Source organism: Myxocyprinus asiaticus, chromosome 38 (assembly GCF_019703515.2).
Source record: "Myxocyprinus asiaticus isolate MX2 ecotype Aquarium Trade chromosome 38, UBuf_Myxa_2, whole genome shotgun sequence".
NCBI classification, from domain to species: domain Eukaryota; kingdom Metazoa; phylum Chordata; class Actinopteri; order Cypriniformes; family Catostomidae; genus Myxocyprinus; species Myxocyprinus asiaticus.
Window position 1 is genome coordinate 26,911,889 of NC_059381.1, and position 19,467 is coordinate 26,931,355.

Genomic DNA, 19,467 nt, shown 5'->3' on the forward strand with positions numbered 1-19,467 from the left:
CTAAAAATATTTCGTCAACTAGATTTTGCTCGTGTCGACTAGTCGCTTTCCACGTGATTTACAAAACGCGTCTTTAGGAAATACAGGGGGTGGCAGATTTCCAAACGTAAGATGGCACGAGAAGACTCATTCATATTAATGAGGAAAGCTCTACCTGATTTTGTTAGGGTTAGGTTTAGGGGTTTGGTTATATTTTCCCTGGCTAATCAAGTAGCGCTTTCCTGATGAATATTACTGAATCGCCCAATCAGTTATCGCTTTACACATGAATATGAATGATTCTTCCCCTGCCATCCAATGTTTTGGAAACTCGTCAGCGGGTGTGGAGTCCGATGACTCTTTACTGAAAGAGATAGTGGCTCAAATGTACTTGAATAAAGATGACACAAAAACTATGCAAAGTGGCCTTTAAATATAACAGAAATACTACTGCTATGCATAATCATTTAAAAGGGCACCTGCTAGCACTAGTTAGTGATTTTCAGTGTTGGGGAGCAACGGAATACATGTAATGGGATTACGTATTTAAAATACAAAATATAAGTAACTGTATTCCACTAAAGTTACAATTTAAATCATTGGTAATTAGAATACAGTTACAATAAAAAAGTATTTTGATTACTGAAGAGATTACATTTTATTGTCATTTGTTTCATTTAATATTTAGTCCTTTCAGATGGAAAACATTTATACATATAAATGATTTGATCCAAAGTGCATTTGAACAGCGGTGAAACACTTTCTTATGATGTGTTACATTCATACGAGCAGACAGAGAAGTACGTTTGAAGTAAGTTTTGAGCACAAGAAATAGAAGCTCTCAGCTTTACGCTAAGCTAAAATGTTATTTCTAGTCATTTTATATGCACATGTTATCAGGCACGATCATATTTATTTATCAAGAAAATTCACTTTGGATCATAATTTCTTTTTTTCTAGTAAGACCTTTGATATTAGGGCAAAAGTCATATTCTTGATAATAATTTTTGTATCGTTTTCCTGTAAAAATATCTAAAAATCCTTAAAACATGATCAGTTTGATTGATCTTGTTTTGGAAACAACACTGCATAAGATATTTAGGTTTTTCAGAGAATGTATTTTTAACATGTGTATTTTGTATTACTGTACTGGCAGAGTTTTTATAGTCAAAACAAGTGAAAAAAATCTACCAGTGCTGAAGAAGTAATCCAAATTATTTAGAATACGTTACTGACCTTGAGTAATCTAACGGAATACATTACAAATTACATTTTACAGCATGTATTCTGTAATCTGTAGTGGAATACATTTCAAAAGTAACCCTCCCAACCCTGGTGATTTTCAACATGAACAGCACAGCACAGCTCCTACAAGAACGTGATTCGGGGACAATTAGAAAAGCGCTTCAGGTTGGATTATGATGACACAGTGCATCACCATCCTGCATGCTAGATCCCATGTCCGCAAGTAATCATCTGTACAAGCGGCTGCAAGAGGAGGGTGATCCACCTGCAGCCACAAGTAGTTCAGGCTACACTAAAATATGGATAGACACTTATGACGTCACGGCTAGTCGAATTTGACTCGACTAATGTGCTCGACTATTCAATTATTAAAAATAATCAGTCATGCAACCCCTAGTATCCAGTAATCACAAACCCTATAATACACATGTCTCTAAGCCCTTTTCCTCTCCACACCCACAGAGGCAGATCTATCCCTACACATGCTCACAGAGAGTTCCTGTGGGTCTGTGGTTGTGTATGTGATCCCTGAATCCTCCTCCCTATTGCCAGAGGTACAGTAAGATACAGTGAATACAAAGGAAATCACTCTTGAAGCTCATTTTGCTGAAAACCATCTCCGTCTCTTTCTGGCGGTTTACTCTCAGGATGTAAAAGTGTATGTTGGCCAGCGGCGCACAGCGCTGCTACGTTATTCTCCTGTTCAAGGTTTGTGGAGTTTGAAGGAGGTTCTGTCAAATCTGGACCCGCAAATGGAGCAGGTATTGAACACCATGTCCTTCAGTCACCAGGATATTATAGCTGCTCTGAGCGACCGTGTTCGCATGGCCAAAGTCACTAAAGACAGTATGGCAGACAGCATGAGAGCCATCAAATATAGTCCAGGTGAGTATACATCTTGTTTTTCTTGTCTCTCAGTAGATCTCAGTTGCATGTAAACCACCTAACCTTGTTTTTCCCTTTCATCTTTAAGGCTATGAGATCACATTCAGTCTGCTCAATCCAGACCCAAAGTCACACAATCTTCACTGGGATATCGAGGGTGCTCTTCATAGCTACATTCAGCCTCTACTGAATAAACTTTCCCCCATAGCCAACTTTTCAGTGGACTCTCAGGTACCTTAAAGGTATAGTTCACCTGAAAATTCTCTCATCATTTACTCACCCTCATCCCAGATGTGTGACTTACTTTCTTCTGCTGAACACAAACAAAGATTTTTAGCAGAATATCTCAGCTCTGTAGGTCCTCACAATGCAAGTGAATGCTGACCAGAATTTTGAAGCTCCAAAAATCACATAAAGGCAGCATACAATTAATCCATACAACAGTGTTTAAATCCATGTCTTCAGAAGTGATATGATAGGTGTGGCTGAGAAACAGATCCATATTTAAGTCCTTTTTTTACTATAAATCTCCACTTTCACATTATTCTTTTGATTTTGGATCTTTGTGCATATCACCACCTACTGGGCAAGGAGGAGAATTTATAATAAAACAGACTTAAATATTGATCTGTTTCTCACCCACACCTACCATATCACTTCTGAAGACATGGATTAAACCACTGGAGTCATATGGATAACTTTTATGCTGACTCTATGTGATTTTTGGAGATTCAAAGTTCTGATCAGCATTCACTTGCATTGAAAGGAGCGACAGTGCTGAGATCTTCTAAAAATCTTTGTGTTCAACAGAAGAAAGTCATACACATCAGGGAATGCATGAGGGTGAGTAAATGATGAGAGAATTTTCATTTTTGGTGAACTATCCCTTTAAAACAAACAGTTTTGTGTGGATGGTTCCTAAGAATGATAAACATTCTAACAATAAACAAACAACAATTGAGGCTGTTCTCAGCTTCTGTTTTTCTTAAATCAATATCTGCTCTTTACAGATTCTTAATTACGCCATTCTGGGTGTTAACCCTCGTTTTGACAACAGTGTGTCAGCCTACACACTCAGCGCAGACAGCCTTTCACACGTCATCAACCCTGTGGAGGCCAGACTAGGTGAGAAAGGGATTTTTCCATAACTGATTTAAACAGTAAACTGATTTTATTATCTAAAATGGTGTAAAGTAAGTAGAATAGATGAAAATGTTTGAATAGATGAGAAGTAGTGTGCACTGTTTTTTATTATTATTAAGTTGAGTTAGCTAAAATGAAAATTGGATTTGTTCACTTTTCACTAAACCCTATTGTTATGCTCTGTCATGCAGGGTCCAATGCAGCTTCCTTAAACCCTGTTTTGAACTTCCTGCTGTACGTGCCAGATGCCCACCACTCTCCTCTTTTCATCCGAGACCATGCCAAAAGGGAGGTGCCCTCCAATGCCTTTCACAGCCCCCGCTGGGGTGGCATCATGGTACTGTCCCATGATCAAATATTCCCTCAAACCTCTTGGATACATGTTGGATCTGTTATTTTATCGGTTTTTCAGGGATCCCACAGTCATTGAAAACCTGGAAATATCAGAGAATTTTAAAAGTATGATTTACAGGCCTGGAAAAGTAATGGAAATGGATAACATCTTTAAAATCATGGAAAAGTCATGGACATTTCTATAATGAATATACATTTTACTAGTCTTGCTTAGACTAAAAATATCTCATCAACTAGATTTTGCTCACTTGTAGAGTAAAACCAGTTTGTAAGCCACTGTGATTTCTGATTTGTCAGTGAATCATTCTTTTGAGTCAATAGTCGCTTTTCCACCATCGGGTCAGTGTGAGCCAGGGCTGTCATCTGGTCAGTCAGGGCCAATAGCCTCGAGTCGCAAGCCCAAAATTGCTTTGCATTCCCAGCATTGGGCCAATAACCCTGCAGCATTGCCCTAAAATCCATCCTTAATCCTCCACCATGGTGCCAATGTCACACAACCCACCCATTTCACAAGCAAGAGGGAAACTCAAGCTGAGGTATCAGACTTTGGAGACTAGCTAGCCTTCAGTATGAACATGGATTTGTACTGAGCCTGCAACTTTTTTTTCTACTTTTTTTTTTCCCCAAACCTGTACCATTGGGCACTGGATACACAACTTAAATTTACTTAATCACATCTTCGTTCGGCAGATGAATGTTGGTCTGACGTTCACATTGCGCATTTTCATCAGCCCAAATATTCAGAAGAGCCCTGATTTCATTTACTGACCAGTACTGACAATTCTTCATTTATCTGTTGAGGTAAGCTGGTAGCTAGATACAAAAAACTGGGAAATAATTGTCTTGGTGCTGAAACATCTGACCTGACCCCACCTTTGACATTGACCCCACCTCAGTCACCAGTTGGCCTTCTTTGGCCCAGGAGTAATCGGCGGGCCAAGGCGCTTGGCTGTTGGCCCCGATGAAGCTATGGAAGTGACATTGGGAACACAACTGGCCCTGACACATACCAGCACAGCAACATTTGGCCCAAAAGTGGAAACGCAGCTAATGAATTCTGTTCACAAACCAGTCTGAATGATCCATTTGGGGATCAGTCTGAATAGATTTTTTTAAATCTGTATCTAGCAATCCTAAATGACTGGAAAAGTCATGGAATTTAACTGGTCAAAAAAAGTTGGAACTTCGGTTTATCTTGGTGTTTTAAACGGGTCTGTATTGATCATATATTTTATTTACATTCAAAGGTATATAATGTGAATGAAATGTATGGTCCTGAAGCTGAACTACCAGTAGACATCAATATCAACATGGCAAAAGTGATGGGTGTGTTCTTGGCGCAGTTACGGTTAGTACTTATCTGTTTACTTCTTATACACCGATCAGCCACAACATTAAAACTACCTGCCTAATATTGTGTAGGTCAAATCAAATCAAATATCAAATCAAATCACTTTATTGTCACACAGCCATATACACAAGTGCAATGGTGTGTGAAATTCTTGGGTGCAGTTCCAATCAACATAGCAGTCGTGACAGTGATGAGACATATACCAATTTACAGTAACATCAAATTAACACAGCACAATTTAAACATCTGATATACACATAATTACACTCAACAATATACAAATAATGACATACACTGTTCAGTATACAATACGCACTATATAGATACACATTATTCAATAAAAATAAAAAATAAAAATATATAAAAAAGTGTATATATATATATATAGAATGTACAGTAGGTTGTATTGTACTGTATTGACATTCAGGCTGTCGGTTGATAGTCAGTTGTTAAGAGAGAATATAATATAATAATAACATAATTTATGACAGTCCGGTGTGAGATATAAGAGTAAGGGTAATAAAGTTCAGTGCTGATGTATTTGATCATGGGAGATCAAGAGTTCAGAAGTCTGATTGCTTGGGGGAAGAAGCTATCATGGAGTTGGCTGGTGCGGGTCCTGATGCTGCATTACCGCCTACCTGATGGTAGCAGTGAGAACAGCCCATGGCTCGGGTGGCTGGAGTCTCTGATGATCCTCCGAGCTTTTTTCACACACCGCCTTGTATATATTTCCTGGAGGGAGGGCAGCTCACCTCCAATGATGTGTCTGGCAGTTCGCACCACCCTTTGCAGTGATTTGCGGTTGTGGGCGGTGCTATTGCCGTAACAGGCGGCGATTCAGCCAGCCAGTCAGGATGTTCTCTACAGTGCAGGTGTAGAACCGTGTGAGGATGTGGCGGTTCATTCCAAACTTCCTCAGCCGTCTCAGGAAGAAGAGGCGCTGATGAGCCTTCTTCACAACAACTTCAGTGTGGATGGACCATGTGAGTTCCTCAGTGATGTGGACACCCAGGAACTTGAAGCTGCTTACTCTCTCCACTGGTGCTCCATTGATGGTGATGGGACTGTGTTCTCTGTCTTTTCTTCTGAAGTCCACCACAACCTCCTTTGTCTTACTGACGTTGAGGGTGAGGTTGTGCTCCTGACACCAGTGTGTCAGAGTGTGCACCTCCTCTCTGTAGGCTCCTCACCGTCGTGTCATCAGCAAACTTGATGGCATTGGAGCTATGTGTTGCCAAACAGTCATGTGTGTACAGGGAATACAGGAGTGGGCTGAGAACACAGCCCTGTGGGGCTCCAGTGTTGAGGGTCAGTGAGGAGGAGATGTTGCTGCCTATTCTAACCACCTGGCGTCTGCTTGACAGGAAGTCCAGGATCCAGCTGCACAGCAAGCTGTTTAAGCCCAGAGCCTGGAGTTTCTCATCTAGCTTGGAGGGCACTATGGTGTTGAATGCTGAGCTGTAGTCTACAAACAGCATTCTCACATAAGTGTTCTTTTGTCCCCCTCGTGCCACCAAAACAGCGCCAACCCGCATCTCAGAATAGCATTCTGTGATTATATTCTTCTCACTACAATTGTACAGAGCGGTTATCTGAGTTACCGTAGATTATGTCAGTTCGAACCAATCTGGCCATTCTCTGTCGACCTCTCTCATCAACAAGGTGTTTCCGTCCACAGAACTGCCACTCACTGGATGTTTTTTGTTTTTGGCACCATTCTGAGTAAATTCTAGAGACTGTAGTGTGTGAAAATCCCAGGAGATCAGCAGTTACAGAAATACTCAAACCAGCCCATCTGACACCAACAATCATCCATGCGATTATCTAATCAGCCAATCGTGTGGCAGTAATGCAGTGCATAAAATCATGCAGAAACGGGTCAGGAGCACCAGTTAATGTACACGTCAACCATCAGAATGGGGAAAAAATGTGATCTCAGTGATTTGGACCATGGCATGATTGTATGTGCCAGATGGGCTGGTTTGAGTTGTTCTGTAACTGCTGATCTAGTGGGATTTTCACACATAGTCTCTACAATTTACTCAGAATGGTGCCAAAAACAAAAAACATCCAGTGAGTGGCAGTTCTGGGGACAGAAATGCCTTGATGAGAGATGTCAACTGACATAGTCTATGGTAACTCAGATAACCACTCTGTACAATTGTGGTGAGAAGAATATAATCACAGAATGCTATTCTGAGATACGGGTTGGCGCTGTTTTGGCGGCACGAGGGGGATATACACAATATTAGGCAGGTGGTTTTAATGTTGTAGCTGATCGGTGTATATTATATGGCAGTTGTAATTAAATGAGTTTTTGTTTTTTTCAAAAAATTTTAAATCACTTTCTGTCCTTCATCCTGCTTTCAGGCTTCTGCTGGGAGTACAGCATACTCATCCTCCCCCAGGCTTTGTGCTGCAGAGTCCAGGCAGTGCTGGACTGGCTGACTGGGAGCTGGATCGGCTCTTGTGGAGCCGCAGTGTAGAGAAAATAGCCACTGCCAGCAACACCATCACCTCGCTGGCTCAGCTTCTCAACCAGATCGGAAACATTGTTATCAACGACAACATTGCACAGCAGGTGGGAGGTCCGCATGGAGTTTATCACACACATCAATCATTCTGGTGTACAATTTTGGAATATTTGTCCTCTATAAATTCTAAAATGTACAATTTTGCTATTTCTTCCACAGGTCTCTAGTGCAATAACGTCACTGCAGTTTGCTGTCGCAGAGCTAGAGGCTGGGAATTTAGCTTTTGCACTTCAGTACAGCAGGGAGGCCATTTTGGCTTCAGAGAGAGCCTTTTTCGACCCCTCTCTTTTGCATCTCCTCTATTTTCCAGATGATCAGAAGTTTGCCATTTACATTCCTCTTTTCCTACCCATGTGTGTGCCTATTGTACTCTCACTGCTGAAAATTGTGAGCGAAGCTAGGAAAAGGCAAGCAGATAAACATGCCAAAAATGACTGAGAGGCCAGAGTTTGTCTGGTGTATACATTTACACACTTGCACTCGCATAGAGTGTGCATTTGTTGTTGTTTTAAACACACTTGAACTGATACAGCAAACTATGTCAAAAGGTGATGTGTGGGGTACATTTTCTCAATATTTATTACACCTGGAGTCTAGCAGAGTCATCAACTGAAAAATAAGTTTAAAGTACCTTGACAAGTAAAGTAATGATATGAAATCTAAGTTCATTATCATTGCTGCGTAAATTTACAAAGGCAGATTATTTACAAAAATATTTTTTTTTTAATTAATGAAATATTCAGTATGTAATCAGGTTTTTCTGCACACATTTTTAAGTCTTTGCACTGCGTGTCTCGTTTTAACACTAACTTTGGGCCATGATTCAGCTCCACTTCATTAATGTTGGTGAGTGTTTATTTGGCACACATTGGTATATCTTTTATTTAAGGAATAGTTCACCCAAAAATGAAGATTCTCTAATTTATTCATGCTAGATGGTGTTAGGAAGTGAAATCGAGCTTGAATCTTGATTGCCAAGGAGACTGCTGATGTCAAGATTTATTGTGTAAAAGGAGTTATATTTTGGTCTGTTCTCGCCCAAAACCGCTTCAGAAGACTTTGATTAAAACAGTGGAGATCTAAGATATTCTTCAAAAAATATCTGTTTGTGTTCTGCAGAAGAGAAAATGTATGCACATCCGGGATGGTGAGTAAATAATGAGAACATTTTCATTTTTGGGTGACCTATTCCTTTAAGGGATTAATCTTGGAATTAAAACAGTCTTCAAGGGAGCAACAAAAATAACTAGCTTGTGTTACCATTTATGAATGTCAGGGAATGTTGGGTTGATGGGTGTTTTCAATTTAAATAGGGTCATGACTCGTGTATAGCGAGTTTTTAACTGAAATGAATGTGAACCTTTGGTCAGGGACGATATCACAATGTAAAATGTAATATGAATTTCTTATGTAAAAATCCTTTTACTCTGATGTTGACATAGTTTCAACCTTAGCATACAGTTTTCATAAATGTACCATGGTCTGATATAATTTTTTTTATGCTTATGTTAACATTTTTTACACTTAAATTATTTTAAATCAAAATGTGAGTGGATGAAAGTATTTTTCATGGAGCAAACTACTGTTTCTTTCCCCATTCGTACAGCTCATGCAGAGTGTGTTTCATTTGGAATGAATTACAGATGTTTCAGTGTGATTTTATTCTGTTTCCAGAATGTTCCCAGGATATCAAAAATAAAGCTTTATCATACAAAATAAGAGTAGCTTGTTGAAATACTGAATACCGGATTGATAGACAGTTTGATTAGAAACTGATAATTAACTAATAACCGATGTACTGCATTTTTAGTGTACATGGAATTATGACGCATTCACTAACCTTTGATGGGTGGATTTTTAAATTTGCATACAGTTTATGCTTAAATACGAATGTTGGTGTTGTTACAGATTGCTAGATATTTTAATGCACACAGAAAACATAAATGTGACTTCAGTTTAATATCTTACATATATTAAAGGTGCTATATGTAAGATTGACAACAAGCGTTTGAAATGGGTACTGCAGTCCAAATTCAAAATATTGGAGAGTTGTCTGCCCCGCCCCAGACTCAAAGCTCATGCGGGTTGCCAGAAAGTTTTAAAGGATTTCTGGGCTTTAAGCTGTCTCCATATTCCAAAGGCATCGCCAATATTTATACTTGTTTTACTATGCCTCTGGTCATGGTGGTTTTTAGACGGATGGCGAGGCTTTTTATATCGGGTGGAATCTGTTATTTCTGATCCATTTCGTTTGCTGGCTTCCATGGCTGCAGCACACAGTGTTGTTTGCCTGCAAACTTGTTCAAATCTGGCAACCCGGCGGTGTCGGAATGTTATTGGTGAGTGGGCAGTGGGCGGGATCACACAGGCCAAAACATAAACATAAATTCCGGCCCGGAATGAAAACTTCAAAGTAGAATATACTGGCTGTAGCATTGTTATCGGAAAAGCCAGTATTTCAACTTAGCATGTTTCCTAATTCTCTAATGACATATTATGGTCATTTTATGATTTAGTACAGTCAAAATATGACATATAGCACCTTTAATGTAAATATATTCAGGGTTAAATACAAGTTAAGCTCAGTCGACAGCATTTGTGGCATAATGTTGATTACCACAAAAACGTATTTCGACTCGTCTCTCCTTTTCTTCAAAAAAAAAAAAAAAGCATAAATTTAGGTTACAGCAATATACTTACAATGGAAGTGAACGGGGCCAATTTCTGGAGGGTTTAATGGCAGAAATGTGACGCTTGTAATTTTATAAAAGCATTTACAGTAATTATTCTTTTAAAACTCATGTATTATTTGAGCTGTAGAGTTGTTTAAATTGTAATTTTTACAGTCATTTTAGGATTTGTTGACATTACATCGACATGCAATAAAGTTTTTAAATTACTATAATTTTAAACTGAAAAGGTTAGTAAGCGATTTTATTACTCTAAGGCCACATCCACACAGCAGCAGGGTACAGTTTTCAGACCTGTTTTGAGTGCTTAATACGGTTGTGTTCACACACAGGACGGTTATTTACGTGACAACCGCATTCTATAACCAAACTGACATACTTTCAGGTCTCACATCTGCATTCTCAGCAAACCTGTGCTGTGTGAATGTAGCCTAAAATCATGTTAACGTGCATATTGTTTGTCTTGTAGCTGAGTCATTCTACAGAAAAGTCCACTTTTTAGGTAGCAAAATGCATGAAAATATATCTTATTTTTAAACATTAAGGTTACATTTAATGATTAGCCCCTTGGCTTTATGAATCCACAGAAATGCCGTATTTTTGTGACTGGTGTTACTTTATAGTTTTTGGAACAAAATACATCAAATAAAATACTTGATCAGTGTCAGGGGCTCTGGAATGAAGCAAATAATCTGTCATCAGTAACATCATCTCTAGATCCTGGCCAGAAGAACCTCTATACCATGTCTGGCCATATACCTGACTAAAAAAACAATGATAACGAGTGCTATTTTATGCATAATAACTCCATGAACAGCTTTTACTAAAGCTTATTTACACAAAGCTGTCACTGTTACTGGTCATCACTGAGAAAAGGTAACACCAGTGACAATTTTCATGAAATATGCATTTTAAAAAATGCCAGCTGCAGTACCTCAAATCACGTGTTGCTAATTATTCTGTACTCTCTAAATCTTGTCATTTAATCAATATATATATATATATATATATATATATATATATATATATATATATATATATATATATTTATTACTATTTTTTTTTTTTACAATTCTCTTGTAATAAAATAGGTTATATACCAGTGACATCACCTAAAAAGCCTCAAAGGAAATTATGAGACAAATGAGGAACTTTCTGATAATTGAAAAGAGGCAGAAGACTTATAATGCACCTTTCTTGATACAACTTCAGCAAGTGGATGCATCATGTCATTCATTTAATAAATGTGACATTGAGGTATACATTATTACATTTTAAATAGGAGAGAAAGGTATTTTTAAACTCAAAATTGCCCCTTAAAATCCATGCATGATCTTGGGGACAAAAACTTTTATGGTACTTGGAATTTTAAATAATTGACTAAAAACAAATATTGGATAATTTGTGGTTCAAATAGGTATAACTGTCCAAAGAACATCTTATATGAATAAAGTATGCAAATAAATTGTGTCTAAATAGTGGATTCAAGGTGTATGCTTTCTGCAAAGGCTGGGGACAGAAATGTGGACGTTTCTGTAGAATGACCCAGCTATAGGCCTACTTTTGAAACTTTTGAGTGTTTTAACGTTTACGGATTTCCCCCATTCACTTCCATTGTAAGTGCCTCACTGGGACACAGATTTTTGCCTTTTTTAAAGAAAAGGAGTGGCAAGTCAATATTATTTTTTTGTGGTAATCAATGTTATGCCATAAATGCTGTCGGTTGAGCTTAGTTTCTAATAACCCGGAATATTTCTTTGAGCGCAAAACACTTGCCGCAGCCGCACAACTGTCTGTCATGCGCGTATTCTTCGCGTGGCTCCTCTGCGCACAGTGCGCAGGCGCGAGTTGTGACGAGGGATTAAGCCAAGGCGCCATATTTCGAGGGATTTTATTGTTTTTCTTTTCTCGTCTTGAGAAATAATCTGTAGCTTTATTTGGTGAATTTATATCAACCCAGGAGTGCTAATTCGTTCGTTAAATCGCCAGACGGTCACTGCAAGTTCTCAACGTTATCAGCGTAACTTCTCGTTAAATATGTCTGGTGTAATTCGAGGCCCTGCAGGGAACAACGACTGTCGGATTTACGTGGGTAATTTACCCCCTGATATTCGCACCAAGGACGTGGAGGATGTGTTTTACAAATACGGAGCCATTCGGGATATCGACCTGAAAAACAGAAGAGGAGGTCCGCCGTTTGCATTCGTGGAGTTCGAGGATCCGAGGTAAATACACCAATCAAACCCAGTCTGGCCTGTATCTACGCGTTCAAATGGCAGTTTCGGCCTATTTACAGGTGTTGCTAAACTAATAGCCAATAATATATTTAAAATGTAACCGCTATGTGCTATACTTACTTAAACCAGGCCTGAGTTACATACTCAAATAGGCGCGCGAATCTGTCAGCCAGGTCATATGCCTAGATAGACTACAGGAGGCCTGTCAGTGCTCATGTATTTCATTGTACTTTTTATGGAAATAGTTAATTTGAGTTATTGCAGTACTTTTTACGTGCAAATCCTCTTTCCATGCATTTTTTTATTTTATTATTATTTTGCATTTTAATCAAATTAAACAAAATGTTCATATTGTGATAAACAGTGAGGTCACTTGGAAATCCACAAAATGTCAACTGATTGCTTTCTATCTTTGAAGAGATGCAGAGGATGCTGTATATGGACGAGATGGCTATGACTATGATGGCTATCGTCTTCGAGTGGAGTTCCCAAGAAGTGGCAGGGGAGGTGGAAGAGGTGGAGGTGGTGGTGTTGGAGCTCCCAGAGGCAGATATGGCCCCCCATCCAGACGCTCTGAATACAGGGTCATAGTGTCAGGTGAGTGGACAGGTGTTGCGTTGCATTTTGTCTCGTCTCAGGACTGTATCTACCCTGTTACTCTTAACTTTGACATCCAAAAGTGCTTCTCTGTTGTGTTTCTTCCTCAAAACGATTCTTCCAAGGGTCCAGACCAGTGTTTCTCAATCCTTTACTGGAGTACCACTAACACTACATATTTTGGATGTCTCCTTTATCCAACACACCTGATTCTACTGATTAGCTCATTAGTAAGAATGCTCCTTGATCTGAATTGAGTATGTGAAATAAGAGAGACATCCAAATTGTGTATTGTTAGTGGTACTCCAGGACAAAATTGAGAAACACTGGTCGAGACTATTGAAAGCTTTTCACTTTCATTATTGAAGTCAAGTCGAAGGATCTACTGGTTACATTCATGTAGCTTAAAGGGTCATAAAACCACCCTAGTTCAGCACCAGCCGTTCACAATTCAGACTTAATAAAAGGCTCATGAAATGGGTGTGAAAAGGTGTAGAAAGGTGTGAGGGTCAAATCAAAGTTTAAGTTTTGCTGCTTTTTGTCCGTTCCTATCAGCTTTAAGGTAGTCTGTATGCTAGTGCACATCTAAAGGTTGATAAAATTAGTTTTCAGAAGATCTGCAGTCTCTCTCTTCCAGTTAAACTGACTTAGGCAAAATCATGTCTTCACATAACTGCTGAAAAATTTGGTCCAATCAAATGCTTTCTAGAACGAGAATCCTCCCGCTGCGTTTGATCAGCGCACATGGCTGTGTTCTCTCCTGCGTTGATGATACCATCGCAGGGCACTTCGAAGGGAGCACAATTCATGCTGATGGGTTGTTCCAAACAAAATTTCCAAAAAAAGACTTGTGAATGACTGTTATCACCTCTCAGCTCTTTGAAGCTCTCACAGTGGAGGGTAATTGTCTTTGAAGGGAATAGAGCAAACGGATAATCACTGCTAAATGGGACACGGGAGCTGGATGCAAGAAAAAAAGTGTCTGGAGTTTGATATTTTTAATGCTGCTGTTTTTCAAAGGTATCTTAGGATGTACAGCCCAAGTAAGGTTATGTCCACATTAATCCGGATACATTTGAAAATGGCTTTTTTGTTTTTGAAATGCTCTCAGTCAACACTGACACATGTTTTTAAGTGTTTTCTAAAAAGTTGCATAAAACATATGAAAACTCCTATATCCCCTTACTGTGCATGCAAAAAAATTGCCATTCAGACCATACATGGAAAAGCAATTGTCCTCGTGTTCCGTTGCCGGACAGCAATTCTGAGTAAACTTCCTGTTGCCTTTGAAAGAGTACAATGTGAAGGTTGTACAAAGTAACATTTATCTTTAACAATGCTATCAAAGTGGATATCAGGCACAACAACGGTGCTACAACATGGGCCGCCATCTTGATTGTTTTGGGTTGAATGAATCGCGACAACGCATACCTCTTTGTTTTCAGATATCACCATGCATGCAGGGAATTTGAGATTCAGTGTTTCCAGCGACTTCAGAGCATTATGCAGTCAACGAATACTGGACTTTTGTGACAAGTGATCAAACTGTTGATGAATTATGACAATATTTACTTTAAAGTCTTTGTATTTTAACACCTTGTAGATGAACGTAAGAGTGCATATTTTATTTCCCTTTTCTGTTTGAATGAGCAGCTGAAAGCAGTGAAGCACAGACATTTCAAAATATCCCAAAAGTCCCTGGTGTATTACGGGCTTGTTTATTGTTAACCGTTTTATGCACAGTTTTAGTTTTTTTTTTTTTTTTTTTATATATATATATATTTTTTTTTGTTATTGGAATTTTGGTTGCACAATAATCTGTTTCTGGGATTTAATTTATTTTGGACTCTTGTAACATCTGTCTGGCCTGCCCTTTCACAGGAAGGAAATACTGAAAAAATTTTTTATATATTCAATACTGTATATTGATTTTAAAAACTATAGTCATTAAGTCTTAAGTTATTTTATTATCATTTGCACAGATCACGCATGGTAGAACCAAGTATTAAAATAAATGCTTAGTTTGTTAGACAATCTGTTATTGCCTCTCTTTCAACACATTATTATCGTATCAGCAAAAGCCAGTATCGGTCGACCCCTAATTCATATGCTTTTAGATACTGGTACATAAACTAATTTAAATATGATGTGAGTATTTTAAACTGGGAGATACCCTGTTTTACTGATAAGCAGTGTTACAAGTTCTAAGGCCTTGTTGAATATGTTCCCCAGCCTGTTTAATTCAAAGAATCTGTGATGTGTGATTTATTTTGAGATTGTGTGTTTTTGTTCTGTATGGGCATACTGCATTCATTTTGTTCAGGTCTTAAAAATCTTAAGTCTTAAATTTGATTTTGAAAACTCTGCAGCAACGCTGATTTGTGTTTGACTCTTTTTACTCAGGACTTCCTCCTAGTGGCAGCTGGCAGGACCTTAAGGATCACATGCGTGAAGCAGGTGATGTATGTTATGCTGACGTTTTCCGAGATGGCACCGGCGTTGTGGAGTTTGTGCGCAAAGAAGACATGACCTACGCCGTTCGAAAGCTGGATAACACTAAGTTCCGGTCACATGAGGTAGGTTTGAGTTCTTCAACGTAGACCGCCATTGGAAAGGAAAGGACAGGACAGGGCATAGCTTAAGGATTTGGAAATATCAAGGTAAGCTTGATGTCAGAGACCCATGATGGAGCCACATGGACTAGGAGGATCCATGGAATGGATCTTTTGAATGTAAGTGATTTTGTCAGTAGGCCACATACAGAAAGAACTGTCAGTTATGATGTGATTTGGCACAGTGCTCGTAAATCTAAATAATCTGTTTCAGAAGTAGGAGTAATCTGTCAATTCTTAGTTCTTAGTTAGAAAGTGTTCCATTATGTGTTCTTCAGGGGGAGACGGCGTACATCCGTGTAAAAGTGGATGGCCCGCGCAGCCCCAGTTATGGGCGCTCGCACTCTCGCAGCAGGAGTCGCAGCCGGAGCAACAGCCGCAGTCGCAGCTACTCTCCACGCCGCAGCCGAGGATCTCCACGTTACTCGCCCCGCCACAGCCGCTCCCGTTCCCGCACCTAAACATCCACATCACAGCTAGTTGGCTGGCCACACTCATACACCCTGTGTCGCCCTCTGTTAGACCCACTGTTATACTTCATTGCTCTCTTGACTTGTTTTGTCTCTCCACTTTACCCAGTTTGCATTATCTCATCTTTGGTTTGTCACAGAATATCCAAACATTACATTTTTATTTGGTTGTCATTTCGCTAATGGCAGTCAAGTGTAATTAAGTGGATGTTTTCCGTTCTCTCTCTTCCTTCCCTGTCAGTCCTTTTTTTGTTCTCTTCTATCCCATGACCCTATTTTGTGTGTTTGTCTTGCATTCACATTTTAACTGGATCTTTATACTCATCCCTTGTATACTATATTTGAGACAATAAGGGGACATGTTGAAATGCTTTAAGTATTTGTATGTTTAATTTGCTACTGTTTTATTGTTAATAATGCTTCAATTTTGGCTTTTTTTGGGGTGGAAAGTTTTTTATTTTGTTGGACAACTGTTCTACTTTTACCTTTTCATGTCTTTCTATAGACAACAGAAGAGCAGGATTAAAGAAAGCATTGGAATAAAGGATTTTGAAGCACAATTCATTCAAATTAGGATAAAGCGTTTTTGGAGGAGGAGGAGCAGGCATTTCATTTAAGGAAGCAATGGTATGACGACAAGCGGCTTTAGTCACCTATAAAACAAGGCAGTTTTTTTTTTTTCTAAAGACTTTCAATAGTCTGGAATCTCATGGTTGAGTAACACATTAGTTTTGCTTTGCCATTTTTCCTCCCTTCACAACACCCCCTTCCCCTCTTTAAACATTTTTTTTTCACTGGTCACTGCTGCTAAGCATGCATGTGTACTGTCTGGATGTTGCAAAGCTTGTGCATACATAAAGACAGCATTGTTTTGTTTTTTTGGGTATTTTGTTCTTTAAAAAAATTGCCTGTTGTCCAAACTGCTGGGATTTGGCTTTTGTTGAACCATTATGTAGATTTAGCAATAGATACCTAAGATAAACATTTGAAATGCGCAGTTGTAATGTAAAATGTTTAAGGCAAAGTGTGTCTTTTTTTCTATAGGTTAGTTTGGCTTGTTTTTCCAATGAAATAAGCACAATTTAATGTGTTTAGGTGGTGCTCTAAGTTTCTGCCGGAGCATATCATAGTCTGGTATCCTTTTTATCATTATCATTTACAATAAAAAAAAATAAAAAAAACACAAATTAACGTACCGCTCCTATGATCAACTTATCAAATGATAGATGAACCAGAAGCTTCATTTAGCTGTGATTCTAACTTGTTACCTCCCTCTTTTTGATTTTGCTGGTATTCAAAGGTTTGGATTGGAGGAGGGGCTCACTGTGTCCCGATCCTTGGAGCCGAATCATTGGATCAGTTCAGGATCAGGAGCAGGATTAGGATTAGGATAAGGATGGATACATACATGGAGCGGGATCAATTAACCGGGAGCGGGAACCATAGGAGAGGATCCCAACCCCAGCCCCACATCCCCCCACCAAACCACAATTAAAGGAGTTAAACGCAGAAAAGGATACTTGACGTCTTAATTGGCTTCTTTAAAACCAAATTATTTTTTTCGTGAATCGCCAATGATGCGCGCAGAAAGGATCCATGTGCTTCTTTTGTTTTGTGAGATGAGTTTTTTTGGTTTAAAAAGGAGCAGAGCAAGGAACCAGAAGTCTGGATCAGTTGCTTTGGATGGAATCCACATGAAGAGCGTGGTAAATAGAGGGTAATTATAGTGGGAGGGTGGGCTAATAGGGACATTTTGAGGGGATATTGTAGTTTATTTAGGGTTTCAAAAACACAAATTACTTATACATTTGTTGGCATTTCCTGTGTTGGCAGTGGTGTTTCTTTTCCCCACAATTGGCTACTCTATATTCTTAGTTTGTAGTGTGTCCTTTTCTCTCTTAAACCCTTCTTTAAATAAAGACTGAATGTCCATTTAACTTGCATGTTGTTTTCATTGCTTCCTTTTTCTGAAAATCAATTTTACACTGCATTTTTTTGTCTAAGGTAATATGAAACTTAGTTGACACAACAACAGTGTACATAAATGTATGTGTCCATGAAAAATGTTGATCTAATACACACTGGATAAGGCAGTTATACAGATATTTAAAGGAATATTCTGGGTACAATGCAAATTAAGCTTCAAGTTGCAGTTTATGAAATGAATTGTAATCTTGAAACCAATGTCTAAAATCATGACCACTCACATGAAATTAAGACTTTAGTCATATCAGTAACCTTATAAAAGCTCTTTTATTCAATATGTAGAGGGTCCGCACATGGGAGTTGCCATGTTAGAATCACATGACCATCCGAATACTACTCGCTTAATCTCAGTAACCACCCTATTATTGGACACGTTCACTCAGGGATTTAAATAACCCTGGCTGGCTGTGAATTGTGAATTTCTACAATGACATCTGAAACTTAAATCTATTGAGTTTGAATGATTCTGCATCCACACCGTTAGGTGTCAGTGTAAATCCATGACAACGTGAACAAAAACTTACCGAGTGCACCTTTAATCGACAGCATATGTGGCACAATGTTGATTACCGCAAAAAATGAATTTCAATTGGTCTCTCGTTCATTTAAAAAAAAAAAAAAAAATTTGTGGTTACAGTAAGACAATAAAGCTGTTCACCATGTAGTCCAAAAACCGGGAAGTCTAATTCGCCATGGGTTCCCTCTGGATTTTACTATGGGTTTGTATAATGGGTTTTTTGAACTTGTGAGTTAAATAAGGTCTGTGGTAAACATTACTTGGTACGTGGACGTTTTGTTCTACAACATAAATTACACACCTTCAGACATAAAAGTCAAACGTGAATTTTGAAGCCGTATTACATACAAAAATAAATCGAACGCCGTCTTCTAAATTCAGAACAAAACGTCCACATATCGTCAAGTAATGTTTACCACAGACCTTATTTTACTCATAAGTTACGGTGATCATACGTCCTATTTTTCCCGGATATGTCCTCTTTTTCGGACCTTAAAAAAGCGTCCGGCGGGATTTCTAAATCGGCTTTAGTTGCATTATGATGTGCTTCTGGTCTAATACTTCATTGTGTGTGCGCACATATTTGCATTGCTTTAACCCCTCTTTGTAAGTCCCGCCTTCTCGCACACCAATTGGTCGATTATAAGAGGCTTGCAGCAACTATTGGCCAAATTCCTGCCTGTCAATCTCTCCGTGAAGGGCTGTTGTGTTCGGCATCAAACAGTTGCTTGACAGTAGCAGCAAATGACAGCTGAGTGGAAACAATGCCCAAACGAAAGTGCAAATTTACAGAAGATTTGCACAAAAAATTCCCATGCTTTCGTCCAGGTCGAGATCCGTGGGAAGCAGAATGTATGACATGTA

The 19,467-nt window shown here is 38.8% G+C and overlaps 2 protein-coding genes across 4 annotated transcripts in view; both read left to right on the top strand.

Moving 5' to 3' along the window:
• Positions 1-9,200, top strand: part of LOC127429185 (GPI transamidase component PIG-S-like) — a 10,246-nt gene extending 1,046 nt beyond the window's left edge. The window contains exons 5-12 of one of the 2 annotated variants that reach the window (XM_051678054.1): positions 1,687-1,778; positions 1,872-2,109; positions 2,198-2,340; positions 3,120-3,234; positions 3,444-3,589; positions 4,854-4,954; positions 7,331-7,548; positions 7,654-7,783. In XM_051678054.1, the coding sequence (XP_051534014.1) occupies positions 1,687-1,778; positions 1,872-2,109; positions 2,198-2,340; positions 3,120-3,234; positions 3,444-3,589; positions 4,854-4,954; positions 7,331-7,548; positions 7,654-7,661 (1,061 nt within the window). In that variant the 3' untranslated portion in view covers positions 7,662-7,783. Of the gene's footprint in view, positions 1-1,686; positions 1,779-1,871; positions 2,110-2,197; positions 2,341-3,119; positions 3,235-3,443; positions 3,590-4,853; positions 4,955-7,330; positions 7,549-7,653 lie in introns of both variants that reach the window. The other variant, XM_051678053.1, reaches the window with a different exon arrangement.
• A 2,811-nt stretch (positions 9,201-12,011) lies between these two features.
• Positions 12,012-18,036, top strand: LOC127429196 (serine/arginine-rich splicing factor 1B). Of its 2 annotated transcripts, XR_007895243.1 has the most exons (5): positions 12,012-12,409; positions 12,840-13,018; positions 15,422-15,594; positions 15,909-16,727; positions 17,401-18,036. XR_007895243.1 is itself a non-coding variant. In XM_051678072.1 (4 exons), exons 1-4 carry the CDS (start codon positions 12,222-12,224, stop codon positions 16,089-16,091), a joined length of 723 nt encoding a protein of 240 aa, XP_051534032.1. In that variant the 5' UTR covers positions 12,012-12,221; the 3' UTR covers positions 16,092-16,866. The 2 variants fall into 2 exon arrangements, 1 of the variants encoding a protein (XP_051534032.1); XM_051678072.1 differs by lacking the exon at positions 17,401-18,036 and having other exon boundaries at positions 15,909-16,866.
• Positions 18,037-19,467: the final 1,431 nt, after the last annotated feature.

Bases quoted from the DNA above. Each gene is read 5' to 3' on its own strand.
- LOC127429196 (XM_051678072.1), top strand. From the start codon at position 12,222: ATGTCTGGTGTAATTCGAGGCCCTGCAGGGAACAACGACTGTCGGATT. The intron at 12,410-12,839 runs GTAAATACACCA...CTATCTTTGAAG, and splicing joins GTGGAGTTCGAGGATCCGAG to AGATGCAGAGGATGCTGTAT. The intron at 13,019-15,421 runs GTGAGTGGACAG...CTTTTTACTCAG, and splicing joins ATACAGGGTCATAGTGTCAG to GACTTCCTCCTAGTGGCAGC.